A 22379-nucleotide genomic window follows, 5' to 3' on the forward strand; every position below is an offset into this window, starting at 1 on the left:
CATCGTTACACCAAATACATATAAACTTTACTAGCTTAACACACTAGCAAATGGAAAGATACAAAAACATTCATATTGTACTTCAAGTCAAACAGTCATAGGTTTACAAATTTCAGAAAATGTTAGACACTTTTCAAAGCCTATAAATATTAAAACGGTATAATCTATTAAGAAGCATGAAGTAACTAGCAAAGTACTAGATATAATGGCAGATGTGCTCAAAAATTATAAAGAAGCCAAGTGAAAGTAAAAGGGTTACTCACCTTCAAATAAGAGCAAAAAGATCTTGAGAAATCCAACATATTTTGTTTGGGCTTTTAAAAATGGATAACATCACCTTATGAGTTTTTAAGGGATTATAGAAAAGGGCAGCATAAACAAGGGAATACAAAGACCTTCTATACTATAGATTAACATGGAGAAAAAGAAAACGAACAAAATGAAGTCTTTGATATTACGATGTGAAAGGAAGAAACAGTTAGAAGACATAGGCCTATGGGAGTGACCTGAATAGGCACAAAAGGAATTTTCACTTGGTACACTGTACTAAAAATCCAAATGGGGCTAAGATGGTCTAACTAACAGAGAAAGAAATAGTTTTAACTAAAAATATTTTAGGACACCATATGTATTCAGGATTTCAACGAGTTAGCAATGTGCCAGTTTATACACACACACACAAAATTATTTAACCACTTGAATTTCACTACTACCTGAAAAAGTCACAAAGCTGTGAAGAAAATTTTTAAAATCTATGTAATCAAGAACGCTGTCTCTCTGTACAGAGAAACTGCCCCCTTCATTTAAATAGGCATGAATAAAAATGCCCAGAAATAATAATTAATATACCAAATACTTCACTACTAATATGCATATTCTTTAACATGTCTCTTCTTTAGACTGTTTTAATATTTTCTAGTAAACAAGAATGGGATATAAGAATGGAATACAGAAGTAAATCTGCAAAGACACCAAGAATCCATTCTTCAGTTAAGTATTTAAGCTCTAGGTTTAGTTCTACAGTCCCCAAAATTTTGCAAGACAATAAAACTCCTCAACCCATTTTTACCCATAACAATATCTTTAACATGTGACTTTGAAATTCCTCAAGCTGAATAACCATTTTAGCGTGCTACTTCAATTTGAGTGTCATCACCTTTTCTCCCCTGCAACTTGCTGCTTTCCCATGGCCATCGATAACTGCATTTTTCACAAATTGAGTCTTTCAGTGTGTTTAATCATGCTGATAATAACATGACCGAGAGCTTTAAGGGATGTGGGTGCTAGTACTCCTTATTTCAAATCTCGGCATAATTTAAGTAAGAACTGGTACCTAGCTAATGAGACTCAAACAATCCTGGGGATGTGCACAATGCAGAACTACAGCCATCCAAGGAACTTCAGACGTCATACAGGAACACGCCTAGCAAATACGCATACTTTAATGTTAAGCGGCTATTAAGTTCTTGAATCTCAATTTTGGATGAAGACATTCAAAGTAGGATGCAAGTAGCCTATGGACACAATGATCTTTTAAAGATATGATCCTACATGATACTATCTTTCCAGATGAATGCAGACTAGCTGGTTCCCTGCTTTATTCTAACTGTAAGTGATTATTCTTGTTTTGCCTAAGTCTTCAAACAGTTTAAACATCATCCATCACTTGCACTCACATGACAGTTCAAATTTCTCTCCCAAATCCTGGCTAACATAGCTTTTAAATCATTATAGAAGAATTATACGTTACGATTCTGTTTTAGAACGCCTGCTCAAAGACTCCACTGAAAGCAACCACCCAAGGAATGTGAAATAAATACAACCGTAATTTGAATGTCTGTCATCTAAATAAGTATCTTTATTTTGACCTCCCAACATGTGAGAACTGAAAAGAATACTCCACCCCTTCTCCTATTCAAGTCTTAACCACTAATACCTGAGAGAAGGATGAAGATTTAAGACACAAGGTTGTGGAAGCTGGATATGGCAAGAAAATTATTCAATGAAGTGTTAAGTAGATGGAGAAAAGTAAGGGAAGGATAAAAAGAGTAAATAAGCAGAATAGATTGGGGTCCCCCAAACATCATGAGACTGGAACGAGAATGATGCAAAAAAGAAAAGAAATTAAAAAAAATCGGGCAAGAAATGTTTGTTTTGGGCTTACTTGAAGAAATCATCCAAAAAATGTGAAAAAAGATACATGGATGACTAAAAATTGTTTTTCATTTATGAGAGAAATGAGCATAATCAAATCTCCAGCCTCCCAAAATATTTTAAAAAAGATTTCTATACTATGACTTTAATATCTATAATCCACACTTGCCTCCAAATAACATCATAGACAGGATCCAGACACACACCAGAACCTTGAAGGTCTTCCTGCTCAGAATCATTGAATGTTTTGCAACTGCCATCTACTTTGTTTATCAGAAGACATTTAAAAGGAGGAGGTTCTGATATTGAAGCTGGTACCAAACCTAGATCAAGGAGCAAAAAGAGCAGAAAAACATGAAGACTCCACTCATTACATAGCATTTTCTATGCATGAAGCATTAATGTAGTAGGGAAGAACAGATATACTGCTACAGCAAAAAATAAACCGTAGTAAGATTTAAGTGCAAGAAAAATTTAGACTTTTACATTCTTATTTTTAATAAAGTTAATTTCTAAAGGAGCTAGGATCACCATCTGCAGTATAACTAGAAAGTCAAAATATTTTAATTCCCTCCATTCACATTTTTGACTTGTTGCTCCTCTATTGTTCGCGTTACCAAAGCTATTTTTTCTCCAATACTTCTATAAGCATTTAAAATATTATAGAAGAGTTCTTGCCTATTATATGCCTGCTTGCAAATATCTCTGATGTAGCAAGCACATGAGAATTAATGAGAGCTTCATCGATCCGGAGAAAAGTCTGGTCTCCACTCGCTCCAATCCATGTTGCTTTGCGTCCATATTTAGAGCCTATATTAGGCATAGGTGCTGGTTTTGCATTCCAGTAGGGCATATCCAGAATTGGTCTACCAAGCTGACCTTTCTATAGAGAGAATGCAAGAATTAGTAAGTAACAGTAACAATAAGTCTCAAAGATGAACAAGTTACTTCGATAGTTTCAACATACAAAATCAGTAATCTGGAAGAGATAGTTTACCACAAAATTAACTTCAAAAAGCAATGGCTACTCTAAGTGAAGCATTACACATTTAAATACAAGGAACAAGTTATTGACAGATATTTTCCTCCCTATTCGGTTAGGTTTTTGAGTGAACTTTTTTTTTTTTTTAACACAACTCAAACTCTCCATGATGGATAACCCTCCTTTCCATCTTCAGAATCAAATATAAAAGTATTATTCCTCTTCAATACTCAATATCCGAATAACTTCAGTGCTAAACAAGGAATGAATTAAGGGGGGGGGGGGCGGGGCGGGGATGAAGGATCTACGTTCAGATTCAGACAGTCTAAATTCCACTCATTTCTGAACCTATATGGACTGTAAGTCTTACAGAGCAAATACCTCTTAAAAGTACCTAGAAATCGATTAGCACATCAAACTTGAGCTAAAAAGAGCATAAAGTGCCTAAGCAAGCACCTCTGCATATGCTCATTAACAACCTGACCTGGAGACCTAAGCCTTATCTCCTATGTACTAGGTTACTGAGAGATGAACCAACAGTTCTTATACTGTACCTAAGTATGTAGTAAGAACTGCTGCAATAAACCTGTTCAGACTGCATCTATCTCACTCAGGCAAAGGAAATTCATTGCAGGCTAATGAAGTCAAGGTAACTTTTTATTTAAAATGGTAAGGGACAAAAAACAGGCATGTACAGCAAATACCCTCTGTCCAGCATGTTACTCATCTCTCTTTCTACATAATACTGTATGTTAAGTAAACTTAGTGAAGACATTTTCAAGAAACATGCTTGCTTTTGAGCCTGTCTTGACTTTACGAAGCTTTCAACAAACTTTCAAGCATTACAATATTAAAACCAGATGCATAGAACAGGTGGGTCTAAATATGGTCTAAATTTATTTTTTCTTTTAGAAAAAGAAAAAAACCTCAGTCAACAGACAGGCTTTTAAATCCTATTTCTAAGAGTGAACTTGTTTTTTCAGGAGCCAAGTTTCACTGCAAGTCAACAAAGCTTAAACTTTTATGTGCCCAAGTCACTTTTGACAAATACATGGACATCAAAGCTCTTAAAAGTCTGAAAAACAACAAAATATTACCTAATCGAAGAGCCATCTTGTGGCACACTTTTAATTCAAAACATGATTTTCCACTTCTAAAATTTCAGTCTTCGCCTTTTTTTTTTTTTATTTTTTGTAAAAAGATTTCAAAAGGTGCAATTTCTCTCCTGTTGTGTTTGGCAGTACATAGTTTTTAAAGCATATAAAAATAGCTCAATACCTATACTCTAGCTTTTGCCAAAAGGACATTAGTGGGAACTCACAAACAACAGATGACTCTGGAGAGATTGCAGTGAGCGGGGTATTTGCAAAGACAAGGAGGCACAAAGGCCTAAAGTCAGGATGAAGAGGAACTAAACGATGTTGAAGTGCTTATTCAGTGAATATAAGAATGGATTCCACATGGACATAGGAGAATATACGCCATGAAGATATTGAAGAAGAGTAGCAGAGTTATGCTGTGTTATACTGAGCAATAATCTCCCCTCAAGTATAAGCATAACTTCTGCAACTCATTGCCATTTCTATGAAAGAAAACAGGACACTTATTTTTTCTAATGAATGCAGATAGGTAATAGAATATGCAATAGGTACTTATTTGCAACCGAGCTTATAACAGTAAGTTTGAGAAAACTGGTGCACCTTATAAAATAACCCAGTTTTAAATCACCATCTTCATTAAAATATAAAAACCATCAAGAATTTCTGGCATCATGCTTTTCTAACCACAACAATATTAGAGGCCACATTTTTAAACATAGCAGACACAAAAGACATGCAGAAGTCATGAGTAATTCTATATGAGCAAGTATAACAAGTTCTGAAAGGTCTTTGAACAATACATTAACTACTAGCTTATTCCTGTAAGTAAATATTATGATTTCCTTACTGAGAAACTTCCAAATGTGAAAACCTGGCCATCCATTAAGAGAATAGCTGTATGGTTGCTCCCAGCAGTAACTTGTGTACTAGGACCTGGTAATGCTTGCACCAAAGTGGGACATCCCCTATATCAAAATAAATTAATTTTGTATCAAAATATGCTTATGCAACATTTAACACATACATTAGTATTATAAGGATTTCAATCACATAGTGAAATATATTCACTATGTTCACATACTATATGGAATCAGAATCAAGCAACATCTTACATATTAAATGAACAGAGGTCTGAAAGACTGTACCAGATATTTAAGTTTATGCCCTCTTGTTACAGCGATCAGATCAAGTACTCTCTCTTCAGTTAAACTCAGAAATTAGCATAGAATAAAAATGGTTAATTTAATGTATAATTGTAGGATTACATTAATGTTACTGTAGTTACACTAATAAATATGTGTGTGTATATATGCATGTATATAAAATATATTGCTATGAACTGTAGCAGTAAAAAAATTCTGTTGCAAGGATGCTGGTTAAGCACTTAAAAAAACCTGTTTGCATTATGAAGCAATCAAAGCCTTATATGGTTGGTACCCTAGTACAATTACCAGAAGCAATATTGATACTGCCCTCCTGAGATCACTGTCTAAGGAATTATAAAAGAAAGAGAGGGTCTACCCACCTCCATCAGCTTTCTTATGGAGAATAAGGCAATAAAAAACTGCTCTCCATCAAACTTACAGACTCAAGAAAGAACAAACCTCTGCTAACTGTTTTCCAGAAAGATCTGAAAAAGTCTAATCCATGTGCCTCCCAAATATGGACAGGTATAAGAAAATAAATTTCCTATTCCAGTAAAAATGAAGGAAAAAAACCCCAACAGGATGATCAAGAAGCAAAAAAGGAAAACTTTAAGTGATGACTTGGAATAGAAATATCAGAAAAGTTAAAAAGAAAGAAGTATGAGATACTCAAACTAAAATTTTTATCTCAATCCCAACAAATTGAACAGGAGCCTGCAAGAACTGTACCAGACTTTGAATCCCATAATGAATGTCTACCTAGACTTCAAATTTATTGTGGACTTAGAAAGACTGTGAATTTGAAGAACAAGTTATTCCGAAATAATTCTATGGTTGGGAACTCTGACCCCAGAGAACAGCAGCACTATTTAAACTTAATTTTAAACATGTACTTTCAAAAGTAGGTTAATCTAAAATAAGAACAGGTTGTCTTATGCTAGAATTAAAAAAAAAAAAAAAGTGTCAGCCCACAGTTACCTAGCGATTGTTTAGCAGCTGTGTAGTGCAAGAAGATGGGTTGTCTGCATGTTCTGATTTTGGCTGAATTGCAGGTAAAACAGAAGTTGAGAAAGTAGGAGGAAGGAGAGGCACCTTGTGTTCAGTAGGGAAAGCGGAAGGGTAGATGGGAAGATGTGAACATATGGAAATGTGGAACAGAGGAATGCAGCATGAAGATAGGTTGATGACCTGAAGGAGGGGGAACACAGGTATACAGAAAGAAATTATTCCTTTGTGGTGAATGTAGCTTCCAGTGGGTGATTCTAGTGGAGATGGAGAGACTGAAGGGCAGCATAAAATTTGGTAGAGGATGCACAACTTGACATTCATAAATTTAGAAGCCTTTGTTGGTCTATAGGCACATGGGTTTGGACATCAGTAAGACTATACACAGACACATAGAGCAAAGTTTAGCAGCACCAATGATGAAACATTTTAAAAACAGAAGAAACATTACATTTGCCTCCCATTAACTTTAAGGAAGCTCGAAAAGGCACTGAAGCAGAAACAAAACATAGTTAAGAACTAATCCAAAAGCATTCCTGTTAAAGGGAAATATTTGTATTAAAGTTTTCTTTCTCTCCCTCAAAATTATGATAGCTGCTGGCACGGAATTATCAATCCTATGTTTGTACAAAAAAAAGTGAACGTTTCATCTCTTTGATGCATAAAAGCTAAGCTATTATCACCAAAACTATTTATCTCTCTGTTTTGCCAACTGAATCTACCAGCAATGTTATCTGAATGCTGTGTATGATATTCCCTTGGCAGCAGCAGAGCAAAATCGGAACAAGCAACTAATGTAGAGATGTAATACGGTATCCTTTTAAATAGCTCTTTTATTAAGATCACCCAGCTTTCGGAATGGCCAACTACAGTGTATCAACTAAAGAAATGAACAGGAAAAAGCTTAAGACACTTAACTACATCAAAAAAATAAAATAAAATCACAGAAAAATAGTTTTCACTTCATAAAAGGAGGGATTTGGAAAAATACAGTAAGCTAGTTTGACTGATGTATATGAAATGTAAAACCTGTGATACTACTGAGTATTTCCTTATCCCTCTGAAACTCAATACTGAAAAGCTCAGCATAGACACTTAAGAGTCTGAGAGACTCTTTGACAAAGTTTTGATAACCAGGGTTTCTCCATTTGAATGGGAGAAAGCAAGAAGTATTCTTCTGGGATGGAGCTGAAGGACACATTGGTGTCAAACTCACAGATTCTTTGGCTTCTGGATATGACACAAGTACTTGACACAGGTCAATCACAAAAGATCAACCTCAACTATACAGAAAGTAACCTGAGATCCCTTGGGAAAACATAAGATTGCTGAATGAAAAGCAGCAGATATACATGCATCAGCTAACTCAGGATCCTGCGGAAGGTTCAAATGTATTTTGGCAGTCCGCACCGAAACCCTCTTCCATCCTGAAGGGTAAGCATTTCTGGGAGCAGATGTGGTCTTTGAAAACTCGTCCTGCATTAACTGTTTGAGCAGTCGCTGTCCGTGGTACTTATCCAGCCAACAGCTGGCTGCCAGGTCCAGGAAGATGTCACTTGAGGCAGCTGACCGTGGTGCTGTACATTCAGGTTCACCATGGGCTGTTACTGTGTAGTGGGTAAAAGGAAACCAGTAGTAACTTCTCTCAGTTGCAGGCAGAGTTGGACAGTATGGAGTTAAAAAGAAAATGGAAATTTTTAGATTTTAGAGGTAACTGGAAGTTTGGTGAAGAGATGTAAATAAGACTAGCACTCCACGGTTGAAATAAAATAATCAGACAATGCACCTAGAAAAACGGTCCTATCAAAAAGAGATGATGGAACACATTTTTTTCCTAGCAATATTAATAGGATATAGTCTCTACGCTTTGTCTTCTAATAGAACACAGCTGACTGTCCATGGAAGGTCTGCTCAGTTTTCTTCCATGTTATTGTTGAACCTTTGGAAGCAAAATCACATGAGGATTGTCCTACTTCACTCGTTCCATTTCTGGAGCTTGACTGCCAGATCATGTGCTTGCTAACATAGTGCTGAAGTCAACAGTTTGTACAAGAAATGCAGGCAAATTTTGAACAGTAACAGAAAGATCCTGGAGTTTTAAGTCCCAGCTTCTTGAGAGAAGCATCAGCAACAAACAGGCCTTTGCTTATTTTTCTGCAAAGCATTTCTTGCTTCCAGTGAGTTTCTATCCACCAGCATTTAATTTGAGGAGAATATAAGCAGACTGATAAATCCTTCATGTAGTGAATAGCTCATCAACATCTGCCACTGTAGATTTTACAACAGAAAGCCTACGCAGGCTAGTTTAATGGCTCCAGCATACTGACATGGAAAAAATGGCCTCCCAGGAACCAGATTACTTGCACTTTTAAGAGGTCCATCTGTGAATGGCTGAAGTCTTTGCTGGAGAAAAAAATAACACCACCTTGTGCATATTGCTTGTTCCTCCACACCATCTAGTTCTATTAATGATTTACTGAGAATCACATCGTCCTGTTCATCTGCTGTTTTGTTTGCTTGTGTGCATAAAAAATAGTCTGAAGTCTTTCTAGGGCATGTAATATGCCTCATTCCTACTGAAGTAGGAAGAAGAATTTGTGGTGTTTACCGTCCTCTAACAGAGGAGTCCAGAATCCCCTTAATTAAGGAGAAAGACATGTCTGGACAGGTGCATGGAATTCAAAACAGTTAAGCATTTTCAAGACTTTTGAAATATTGTCTCACTACTAAATCTTTACACTGCAAGACAGAAGTCTCTGAAAGGATAAGTCATCAATCGCTGCCAAGGAACTTCCATCATTGCTTCATCTGGCAATGAAGATGGCTCCCTCAGATGAAAATGAGAGTTCCTACATTTTCCCTGACAGTTCTTGTTCTCAGGGGCCCCCATATTTACATATACTAGCTAGGCTGCCTAAATATTACTTCCTTTTTTTTTCCTCCCCTCTCTCTCTCTCTCTCCCAGAAACACAGTAGAGTATCAGTTCCTGGATTCAGAAGATGATGGTCTTCCTGAGGTCAATACAGGCAATGTGACACACTGCATGACTGACATACCACTGACCTGGCTGGAGCTGGCCATCTGAGCACCACTGCGTCCCAACTGAGGTGGAACTCTGCATAAGGATTCCCTGTTTCCTTCTCTGAATCCCTTACTGTGAGGACAGAGGAGAGATCTCTACTTAAAGCTGGAAAAAGAAGTACATCAATGAGGAAATTATCATTTGAATGATGGTGCTAAACAGCAATATAGTACTATAGCCAGTTCTCATGCACAGGACATACTCCAAATTTCTTCAAGGCTTTTTCCAGACACTCTCTAGGGTCTGTTGTAGAATGATACAAAGGTCAGTGCCAAGTTGCTTGTACCTCCTCAGCTTCTAGGCCTGGTCAAGCACTATCCTTTGGCACAGGATGTTTCATGTTCTCTTCTAGGATCTCACTTGGAACTACATTTGGTCTCCATCCAGTTTCTGTCTAAATAAGCAACAGATATGGGGTTTACTGCCTGAAATTCTGACAGATACAGCAGATAGCTCCGATGCCTTCAGAAAAGCCAAGTGATTTCATCAAAGTTGGAAATAGGAGACAGTAAGTTACCAGTACAAATGCCACTGCTGTTTGTACCTCTTCAGTCTTTAAGACAGAAATTGGCCTTATTCTAGTAGTGACTTGAATTGCCAGCTAAAGCAGTTGTAGCTTCGAACAAGTATCCAAGAATTTCCAGGAATGAAAAATAGAGTACTTATCTGTGATATGGCTCTACCATAGGCAGAAACACAGACTGCATTCACCAGTCCAGTGCAAACTGAGTAGGGGTAACAGTTTAGGGACTACCATTAGGCACAGCAGCCAATACAAAGTAACACTTCCAGTAAATGTTCTTTCTTCCTTCCCTCTCCCCCTCTTGTTTAGTGAATCCAATGAAAGTTTTAAGATGATGAAGATTTCTTCAGAAACTTGACAAAAGAAACGATTTGGAAGTCTCCAAAGAGATTAGGAGGATAGATGTTCAGTAATTTTCATCTCACTGCTACAAGAGAAATGACAGAACTGAAGACAGGTCATAGATGCTCCATTCTGTATGCCTTTTACATAAGGATACTGGGCATTACTGGACATACACAAAGCCTCAATGATTCCTACTATTCAAAATCCCCTCTCCTGTATGTTATATGGTATATGTACATGCCCAAAGAATAACATTATTACATTTCCTTTTATGGTAGGACACTGATTTTTTACTTAGTGAGTAGGTAAGACACTAAGGATGAGATTGAGCTTCACATTAGACACCTATATTTAATTGTCTATGCTCTCACTGTAGTCAATGGAGATCAAGCCCATAAAGTTTACAGAGCTACTCAGCATACTGGAAGTAGATAAGCAGTGGGTGGTTAGTCAAATAGCTCTCCACACTCTGTTGACTTCTCTATTTCCATTGACCGCAAAGAAAGCACACATCACTCTCATGCTGACTTCCAAAATAAGTGTCTACAAAATGCAGCTGAGACCCAAGCTTAGTGACTTAATTTTGGACATTAATAATAAACAAAAATGAGATTTTATCATAACTGAACTACTGTCGACGGTGTAACAGAAACAGGCTAATCTAGGTTTACAACATCATACTATTTGAATTATTGCATATGTAGTATTTTACAGAAATAATGAAATCTTAATGAGATTTCAATGTCATTCTCTCATATATGTAGGGAGAATTGAAGGGACAAGCATTTCAAACTCAATTATCAAAGCTATGCTAATAACTATGCACAGAAGCCTTTGTGTATTAAACAAATTACTTATACAGTAAACCAGTATTGTTACTGTCTCTATATCAAGGGGGTTATGAGGAATAAGTGCAGAACAAGAGCTTATGAACTTTATTTGGACAATACTTGAGTTTTCACACTTGCTAGCTACAGAGAAACAGAAATTTAGCCACTTTTTATGCAGCAGTACAGCAATACACAATCACGTCCTTTAATTACCAGCTCACCTGGAATTAACATCACCATGTCCAAGTTGCCCATGCTGCCCATATCCAAATGTGTAAACATCACCATTCTCCATCAAAACCACTGAAAAACAAACAAAAAAGAAGAACATTTTTCTGACGTATGCACATGTTAACATGGTACTGCACCAGTGCTGGTTAGCCTTTCTGAGCAGCACAGTTAACAATCCCTACTGAAGCACTAAAAGATCTATACCAGATTCCACAACCAATCACAGCTAGCATCCCTATGCAGGGCTAGAGCTGTGCCATGCAGATGTTTTCAAATGACTCAAAAATTGCTTACAAGCTCTGATGTAACTCAATATATGCCACTTATAGTCCTTTTCACTGTTGAAGGACAGTGTAGTAGGCTACAAAATGATACTGCAACCTTTTCAACCTTTAACACTTCCATGTACATCCTTATTGAAAATTAAACACAAAGCAGTGAAAACACATACGACAACATTAAGAAAAAAACAACAAAAATTCTACACTATAATTAACATTGATTTATTTGTTTTTACCTGAATGGTGAAATCCACAACTGACTTGTACGGCTCGCAGTTCACAGTCAAAGCGGACAGCCCCTGGTGGATAGGTTGTGATTTTGCTGGCATCCTTCTCACCTCTTTCTCCACTTCCATCTATAAACAAAACTTATAATTATATCCCATGTCTTCTAAAAGAATTATATTAGAAGAACGAATAGAACAAGAATAGTAAATAACTCCCCACCCCACCATTTGTAAAGGTAGGAGAAAGAACTCACAGAATAGTAAGAGAGACAGCTCAAAATGTGGCATCAAAGTAGATGCAAAAGATGACAGAAACTCTACTTCTAAACAACCTAATACAAAGTTACACACTGGAAAATATCACATCCTCTAAAGCAGAAACTTCCAAAGAGCAGACAAAAATGACCAGCAAAACAGGAAATTCAAACAACTTCAGAAGTTTTGCTTAATAACCATCACTTTCATTCTTCAACAAAATAGCATTATAAAGTAGACAGAAAGCACTGTAGTTGAACTCAATAGGCATAGCCTGGTCTGGTTTTTTCAATTACTACTTGTTAAGGACTTTACTTGACTCCAACTTGGCCATATAGCCCTTGTTTTACATAAAAATTACTTATGCAGCTCATTTCTAACAATGTCAACATACTCACTACTAGCACATCTGTTTCCCGTCCGTTTAAGATGCATTTTTAGACATTGTTTCTGTGATTTCTTTTAGTAAGTATGAAGTCCATTATTGGTTCCTAAAGTCAAACTGCCCTTGCATCACATAAAAGCACTGAAGTGACAAATAAGTGCATTATCTATAAACATCTTGAAAGCCACCATCTTCTCCAGAAATCAGAATGTTTATGTCATCTAACAATTACGCTATAATTAAACTATATTGTCACAGGGTCACAAAGGAAGGTGGTTTCATAATACTAGCAGCAAACCCAACATGACAGAGAAACAGACAACATGCTCATCACCATTAAAACTCCTATACCTGTGTAGAAAGCGGGCAATAAAAGCTCTAAAGAAAGTGCATTTTCACAATGAAAAATTTCATACATGACTTTAGTCACACTGTCTCTAGCATAGAGAAATGACAGAAAATACATGAAGTGAAAAATAACTGCACAAAGAAGATGCCACATTCTTTCTGTGATAATTCTGACTGATTACTGCTTTATTAACAAAATTGATACAGGGAAACAATTGCTGCTCAAAGCATTCAAGGTGTTGTTAATTTAGTTCTATATTTATAATTTCTACACGTTTTCCTGAATAATTATTAGTGGAAGTCTGAACTCTGAGACTTCATTATTCACTGTGTGCAGCATAGCACTTACAGACTTACAAATCTTTTAAAATATAATTCTGTATTTATACATATTGCTCAAACTTTCTTTCCTTTTTATTGCATGGAAACTGCTGATACAGTAAAGTCATTTCAGCACTTTTATTACAAACCAGTTTTAAAAAGTCTTACTGTTCTGGAAATAAAGCTATTTTCTAGTGATGACTGAGTACAGAAATTATATGAATCTCCATGTAGTTTACATCTGTAAAGGAACAGTGCGTATAGGTACTAAGTAATGCTTTTGAAGAACCAGGTTTAATAGCATAGATGAAGTATCCCTTTGAAAATGTGGGTGCCCTTCATCAAAAAGAATTACACTTGCACTGCATGTTGGATATGTGTGAAATGGAGACATGGTAAAGAAATTGTCTGGCTCTCAAAATTGCCATGGGATTTTTGAGGGTTTTCCAACAGTGTCAGTTGTGTACTACCAGACTGCATGTGCATCAGAAGAAATGTTTCTGAAGGTCTGTCTGCAGCTTTTTTTGTATTAACAGCTAAAGCAAATACAAAGAGACAGAACCCCTATTTAACAACAACAAAACCCCCTGAAAATACAGAATTTTTCCTCCTAGTCATGTAATTCTGCCTTAACATGCTTCTAGTATTTTAGTTAACAATTTGGCTATTTCTCAAATACAGTACCTTTGAACTTTTTATGCCTACTTTCACATTACACTCTACACGCCAAAGTAATCAAGAGATGGTTCTAAGGACTAATATTGCCACCAGAATTATTTATTCAGCAAGCAGCCTACTTACTGCTTCACTCTTTCACACAAGCTTTTCGGACAGGAGCAGAAAAAAGCTAATTGCTCTGGCAGTCTACCTGTGGCTCCTGTCTCCCCTCATCCCCTCAATCATTGATGACTGTAATGAAAAATGTAAGCTCTCCCACTGCGCAAATGCACTTGAACAGTCATCTGCCAGGAATGCACATGTCCAGTAAGTATGTGTCATGGCTGCATGCACTTCCTACAATGAAATGAACTAGACACACAGCAACAATGTCACCTATGCACAATCATATTAACAAAATTTAGCAGAAGTTGTATTCTGGTCATGTAACAGTAGCATATGAAGTGATCTGCAGCCACCTGAACAGGTACATGTGCATTTCCTGCCTCATTGCAAGAAAAACTACTGCTCTTAAGTGCTTCAACAACTACTAGTAAATAGTTGAGGACTGATGTTTTCCCAAATGATAAATATGTGATACTGCCTTTAAATAAAAGACGATTCTAGATATAACCCCATTTTTCCCGAAGTTGCAAATGAAATCATAACACTGTGTTACCCTTAAGGAAACGCTAAATACTACAGTGCAAGATGTAGAGACAAGTACATTCACATGAAACTAATTCTGCAATTCCTTATCCAAGAAATTTATTTTAAAATTTCCTTTTAAAGGAAAAAGTTTCACAGAGTTGGCATTTTCAAATTCCAAAGATAACTTCTCAAAGCCTTTAAGAATGCAGGAATGGAAGCAACTGTCTTCCATACATATCTTACTTTGCTTAAGCGTGAAATTTGCAAACTGAAAATGGAACTCCTCTTCTTTGTGTGGTTAGTAACTGTCTCATGAGTTTTGAGTCAGCTGGATCTTCAGAACTTGATAAGCACTCTAAAATAATTTATGTGTGGTAAGTACAAAACCTTTGTAACTAAAAAAAGTAAGATTCAGCTAGTCTTGTTTAGGGAAAAAAAAAATCTTCTGACTAAAATATACAAAGCTATATAGAGTATCACTACTTTTGGAGCAATACTTTTGGGCTCTTACACTTAGAGATAAGGCTGCAAATAACTGGGTCATCCCTTTGCCTTTCAGTACTTTCACAGAGTCAAAATTTTTTTAGATATGTCAGTGAAAGGTGGATGCAGAAAGCTTATTTGCACGTGTCTCAAGGAACAATTGTAACTATGGAGACACAAGCTTGCTTTTCTTCAAACAATTGTGCACATATTCAGTTCATTAGAAGTAATATCAAAACACCTGTTCCTAAAAGGGAAGGACACAAAGACTACTGAGGCAGAGACTCTTCCAGTTGAATGAACGGAACCTTGCAAGCAGAGCAAGTTACTACTTCCAGTGTTATCCAACTGAACTACCACTGAACAGAAACTTTGACTCTTTCATCTCTCTCAGAGAGAAGAAAGCACCAAGGAAAAGCTCCACAGTGCTTCCTGCTGTCAACACTGAGGGGTGGGCTCCATGCACAACTTCACAATTATGCGTTTTCATCTTGGTTATCTTATACACTTGGGGAAATAAAGCGAGATAACTGGAAATACACCCCCCCCCCAACCACTCCTTTTTCCTTAGAAAATTCTTAACTCCTGAAGACAATTTTTCCCTCTGTGAAACATGCTCAAAAGTTCTCTTGGCTGATACTGCTACCACAAAAAAAAGCTACTTTCCAGGAACGAAGAACATGCTCATTCAGTCTCAACAGCAAGTGAAGTCGTAAGCTATAAATCAGAGTTCTGCTGGCAAAAAAATCCCCAACATTGTTACCGAACGGCATCTCAGACCCTTGGTCCAGACCCGAGGAAAAACATTTTGTCAGTGCTCCCCAGCTGCAGTAAGGGTGATGATATTTCATTTCTCATGACCATCTTTGGAGGAGGGAAAAAGTGCTTCTAAAGATGTTAAATGCATTTCTTCTCCCCACAGATGAAAAGCTTTAATGCAATATGACCGTACCCAAAAAAAAAAAAGATCTTAGAACAACTGTCTCTTTAGACCACATCATTTGCCAACAAATCTTTGTTCAGTTCAGCAGCGATAACCCAAATAAAGCATATCAGCCAAGTTACTGGTTAGCATCTGTGATGTTGAATCCTTACAGGGTATTCTGAATGCCTTAATATCTTCTATAGGTTTTATATACAACGACATTACTTGAACAAATCAGCCTGTGACTGCAGTTTCTTGGCTGTCCACCACAGGCTTCAGCTGAAATATCTGTAACCAATATTATAGCTACAGTGCAGGGGGGGAAACCAACCTACCTCTGGTTGTGAAAATCATCCATCCTACGAGGGCAGAAAAAAAAGTAAGTCCATTGGATGCTTGAGAGGTTGCTACAGAGCTTACTTGAGCTTACAGGTGAAATCTGATATGCAAAATCACAAGTGCATAACACTTATGATAATGTGATAATAAACTTGCATTCTAATTACAAACTCAGTAATAACTGCGTCCTGAATTTTTGTACCAGTATTGGCTTACCTGTTCAGCTCAGTCAAAAAGTAAATGCAAACAGGAATTTACTGGCTAAGTAATTTATTCCACTATCTGACCTGGATGCAAGTGAAACTGCAATAGTGAGCAATGGCAAAGCACATTCATCATCTCCATGTACTTATTTTTCTATGCTATATGAATACAAAGCAAAAGAAGTGTATTTGACTGAGAGTGAGAATTCTTAGGTATTTTCTATGACCCGAATAGCTTGCCAAATAGAAATGTATGCTTTGGAGGAGTAAAGATTCACCTCTATCCTCTTTCCAATGGAGGACAGAAACCAGGAAAGCTACTTTCAATGTTGGCTTCTTGAATTAGGTATTCAGCTTTAATTCACAGGTGGACAAAAAGGCATACATTTATGAGTTACCTTATTCGCCACAGATACCAAAAGGATCTTACAAAATGACAAGAATAACTTTTCAAATCATTTAACAAGTGTAACCTCTGGAGTAAGTAATTTAAGCGGTGGGTTTCTGCGAGAGACAACAAAGAAGCAACAATTTCTAAACTCTGAAGAATGAATCAAAGCTCATATCAACGCTATACCTCATCTGCCTATTCAATAGAGGGAATTTCTTCAGCAGTTTCTTCTCCCTCTATCAGCCACTGCTGGTCCCGTTTTGTTTATGATTTGCAATGTTTCACAAGCACAAGTGCCCATTTGCAGTATATGACATGAAAAGTTATTCCTAACATCTTCAAAATTCTGGGCAACTTCATCTAATGAAATTTAACCCTGCAAAAAGAATTACTGAATGATGGTGAAGAGAGGGGCTGGTATGAAAGATGATAAGGAAGTCTGAATAGAGAGACAGAACTCATAATAGGTATGTTACAAAGAAAGTCAACTTTGTCATTAATAATTGTTATTAACAAATTAATATTTGTTGTCATGATAACACATGACAACAGCTGCTGATTATATATGCTTGTGAGGACTGACATGCTCTCACATTCTTCAAGCCTCAAATTCCAAGAAAGTCCCTGTCTGAAGTGTCGCCTTATTGATGGCAGTGTGTAAAAACCTAGTAAAGAAAAAGTGGCTCTGAAACGTTTTTGGTGCAACTTTTATCTTCTTAAGCAAAGAGCGAAAGTCTTAAGCAACACGTCTTCAGTTGTGTTTTGAACTTCTTTAGGAACACTTAGCGCATGAAAACAAGACTATCAGAGTATGGAAATGTCAATACGGAACATATAAAGACTCCAGTATCATTCACTTCTATTAAGTCTTAGATGTAGATTTTCATTGTCAGCTGTCTTTCTCCAATGAGTACTTCAAACTACCCTTCAGACGGTGTATTTTACAGTTAAAAAGTAAACTACAAGTAAATTTTCTTGAACATCTCATAATTTTGTATTAGCATTTGCAAAATGGTTGATATATAGCTTGTTCCATCCATGCAGGTTCAGCTTCATCTAGCCTTTGTCCTTTTGAGGGTATTTTGTTTCATATTGTTTAGAACTTTTTTTCATTGCCACTACTCCCAAATACAGGAAAAAGGTGGCATTTGCTTGCAGAATCTTAACTGACTCAAGGAGCTTACTTTGTTTTTAATTGCTACTCAGTTCATTTCTACAGTTGAGAAAATTCTACAGACTTTCATTAATCTTTTTTACTCAGATCCCCAGTGATGAAGTCCACAGAGACTGGAGATGCAGACTGGGAACTCACTACCTCATTAAAGAACAAGGATGAAACACAAGCTCATTTTTCTTCTTAGTGTCAAAGTACTCCATGAATACCAAGAAGGTGGTACCTACTCCTTTCTATCTATACTTGTGATGGAGACACAGACATAGATCAGAAAAATTATGATTATGCTTAATATGCATTTTTTGTAATAACAAGGATCTTGATACGCAGATCCTATAAATGTGAAATGAGTAGGTGACAATGGCAAACTTTCCAGAAAAAGGGTATTTTGATGAAGTTGAAGGAGTTTTCAACTGGGCAATTCAACAGAAGAATTCCACAAGTGAAAAACATGCAGATTTGATATGCAGAAGTACATATCAAATATACTTTTTAAATTAGGCCATAACTGTCAGTCCTGAAGAAGCTGTTCACATTCAAGTTTAAATATCTTTATCAAGACAAGTTCTGCAGCTGCAAACGGAGAAGCAGGAACAGGTACCAGCAAGTTTAGTACATGCCTTATCAGTACTACCAGTCAAAATAAATTTTCCTTGCCTGAAGATCTTGAAGGTCTGGTTGGTGTGAAGAGTTACAAGACTACTTTAGCAGAAACATCTGAAGTAAGAATGCCGTTTTGGAAAGTATCACATTCAAAAGTAAAATAAAAGAACATGCTGATTTCAATGTTATAGCGTCCTTTTACTGAAGTCAACATCCCTACCTCAGATTGCTTGATTATTGCTTTTACATTCTATGTACAGTAAAAGAGGCATGCCTTTTAAAATGAGGTACACTAATAATCTTTTTCACCATTCCCACCTTCCCCATTACTTTGATAACAACCCTCTTCACCAGTTTTCTTTTTCCCTTGGAAGCTATTCCAGAGGTTAAGGGGCGTTTCTAGTGGAATTTATGGTCATCTTTTGAGAAGCAATCTTCTGAGGCAGAGAAGGGTCTCAAAGTTTACTTGTAAAGATGTTAGAGTCTTTCTTATCTGTTTAGCATGACACACAAAGAACTAAAAGAAACTGAACGTTTCTTCGCATATAGCCTTCCTCAAGGAAAAATAAATGTTCAGTTCTACAGAGCATATCTGACAAAATCTTTCAGCGCAATACAGACCTTTGCATTGTTCTTACAACTCCAAGAAGCAATGTAATCCTCAAACTGACACTAATGAATATACCTCTTGTAAGGAGATACTTGAGCTGAAGTGAGTTCCAACTACTAACACATGCCGAAAAAGTACAAATGTAGGCAGGATGAGCATACTCCTTTATGTACTTGCCTATGAGGCCAAGGGCTTGCAAGCAGTACAACTACCAGTAGTATGCAGCTCAAGAATACTGGTCATCAGCAAATTGTCACTCAAATGACAGCATTTAGGTTCTATATGTTCTGTCTTTCAGCATGCAATCTCTCCCAGGGAGGTTATGATAGGTTATTCTATTTAATCCATCAATACTTAAAGCTCAGATGATATGTTTTCCAAATAGATTGAATATAACTTATACAAATACAAAGGACCAGATTCTGCTTTCATTTCTGTAAAATAAACTTAAGATGATTTCATGATCCAGTATGTTTATAACCAGGTAGGCCTATCACCCACACACACTGAAATCATATCCCAAAAGGCTTCAAACTGTCATACAATTTGTTTTCATACATGCCAAATACTATCACTAACTTCCATTAATTCAACTGAAATGCCATTCTAACAATTCTTTTCATATTTAGCTATTCTTTAGAAACTAGTTGAAGCATTCCGGGCCCTCACCATTTCAGGAGTTTTCTACTTTCTTTGATCAGGTCTGTAATCTACATTTTACATACTTATCCTTTATATAGAAATACATATGTACAGACACATCTATATACAGATATATACAAACTACAATCAGATTTGATACAGCTCAACTTTAATAAATTCAGTTGAAACTTTTAGTAATACACTACCTCTTCCTAAAAAAAAATAAATCACTTATGTCTGAACAAATTACACATTTAGAAATTCAAGGTTTAATGAATTGGCTTTCCAGACATACAAAAACATCAGAAATATCAAAGACACCTCCTTACTTATATTCTGCAAAAGAACATTTAACTCAAGAATATTGCAGCCTAAAACCTCTACTTTGATTTGTATTCTCCCCATTCAAAGCTAGTAAAAAGTGTTGTTTACATTATTTTAAATATTTCATTTCTAAAAAAGGTTTGTTAAAGATAACATACCTATGAAAAATTTTATGCTAGAATTAAGAAGTCTGAAATTGGTACGTTAAAGCAATCACCCCAGATATAAAACACAAAGGTTCAAAAAACCAATGCAAATGCAATGCAGCAGTCTGAGTCACTGGAAGGTGTTAAAGTTTCCTACAGTAAAATTAAAGAACCTTAGGAATGAGACAGCATTAGAAATGAGAAAAGACACAAAGAAAGACAATCCATATTTCATCAAAAAAAAAAGGAAAGAAAAACAAAGATGATGCAGACTACCAAACATTTACACTTTTAAAAAAAGGTCAACATTTAAATGCATTTTCTTTCTCCTCAGGTAACAAGATACTAACAAGAAGAAAGGCAGAACCCATTTTGTGCAGTTCTTTGAAAAGACAGATTCAGCGCATGAAGAAGTGACTGGGAGGATGGGCTTATTTCCACCCTAGCCGATAAGGAAGACCAAATACCTTTGTGCTTGTCCCGTTTATGCTTTAGCTGTGCTGGATGGGGTCTGATTCTGGCTAGAGCCTGTTCTCGATGGTTCATAAAAATAGGACCAGGAAATACAAGGGGGCCTGAGGAGAAACATTTTGCACATGCATAGGAAAGCTCACAAAATGGAAACAGTGCGTTAAAATTCAAATTAAAAGCAATGAAAAAAAAAGAATAATAATTATATAGTAATCTTGTTTTCCTAAATTCAAAAGGCCCTAAATAAAAGAAAGTTGCCATTTCTTGATAATAAGACCAAAATATTATGCAAAGAAACAATAAATATCCCATAGTGACAATTTTATCTGAACTTTCAAGTATGCAACCGTACTCCAAGCAATGGAAATAAAACAGACTCCACTGGAGTAAAATTGGATAGCAAATTTTACCATTACTGTCTTTAATAGTTAAAAAGATTAATTATCATGCCTTACATCCTACAATATTACATTCAAAATATTAATTTGGAACAATATCATCATATCAATGCTAAATTTAAAAAACATAACCATTCAACTGTTCGTAATTATCATATTTAAAATGCAGAGTTATCACTTATAAAGAAAATAGCTACCCAAAAATACCTGTTCCATGAAGAAAATTATTCAAATCATATGATTTTTTTTCTTATTTACTTACTAATTTTGAAATCTATTTATTTTTAAAATATTTCCCATCTATGTAAAGATCTTCAAAAAAAGATTTGTATTTGAAGAAAGCAATGATGTATGTATTTAAAATTTTCTCCAGACTACTTTTTCTTTTTAAAATCTAGACCCAAGCAGTGCTGTATTAAGCTTAATTGAGGTTGATTATATGTAGATCATGGACCAGCACTTTTTTCCTTAAATCTGTATTTTTCCTCTATTTTAAAGGTAAAGCATGCCACTAAGAATTTCTTTGGAGGCATCTCCTTCTTCCAGAAGTCTCACATTCAAGGGAAACCATGAATCAGGAGCAGCTAATTCTGCCAAGTGCCACTCTCGCCATTCCACGGGTTCCCAGACCAGTCTTACACGGACTTTCAAAAAAAATCAAAAAACAAACAAACAAACAACCCAAACAAAAAAAACCCCAAAACACACACACAAAAAAAACAAATCCAAAAAACTAAATCACCCCAAATCAGGCTTTGTGTCATGTTATAAACAGCTTATGCGAAACGTTGAAAACAAGTATTCCTCCTCCTTCCCAAAATCATTGATGCTCTATTTCCTTAGCTGAACTTTATTAACAAACTAATGTAGGCTAACTTTTCATAAATGCCCATTGTCTCAGGTTTCCTGCTGTCAGCTTTAGTCCATCAGTTCCTTCACTAACAGTAAACAGTACGGAAAGAAATTTAAGTGGAAGTTAGGCCAAATCTACCTAGCCTTAGAACCTTCAACTGAAGAAACTTGTCTTCACACACAGAAGTTCCCAAATTTTAGCATTAACTTAAAAAAGAAAATTAAAAATGTTTTAAAAATCCACTACTGCCTTTCCCCCTAGCTTTGAGATTCATACATGTGTTAGCTAATATAA

General features: G+C 36.1%; 1 protein-coding gene across 1 annotated transcript in view; it reads right to left on the reverse strand.

The window, feature by feature from the left end:
• MYCBP2 (MYC binding protein 2) overlaps window positions 1-22379 on the reverse strand; it is a 209121-nt gene that overhangs the window by 113992 nt on the left and 72750 nt on the right. The window contains exons 18-22 of the mRNA XM_050907348.1: window positions 11916-12035; window positions 11389-11470; window positions 5084-5201; window positions 2833-3037; window positions 2324-2477 (exon numbers count right to left, since the gene is read on the reverse strand). Coding sequence (XP_050763305.1) covers window positions 2324-2477; window positions 2833-3037; window positions 5084-5201; window positions 11389-11470; window positions 11916-12035 — 679 coding nt within the window. The remainder of the gene's footprint in view (window positions 1-2323; window positions 2478-2832; window positions 3038-5083; window positions 5202-11388; window positions 11471-11915; window positions 12036-22379) is intronic.

Source organism: Gymnogyps californianus, chromosome 1 (genome assembly GCF_018139145.2).
Source record: "Gymnogyps californianus isolate 813 chromosome 1, ASM1813914v2, whole genome shotgun sequence".
NCBI lineage: Eukaryota > Metazoa > Chordata > Aves > Accipitriformes > Cathartidae > Gymnogyps > Gymnogyps californianus.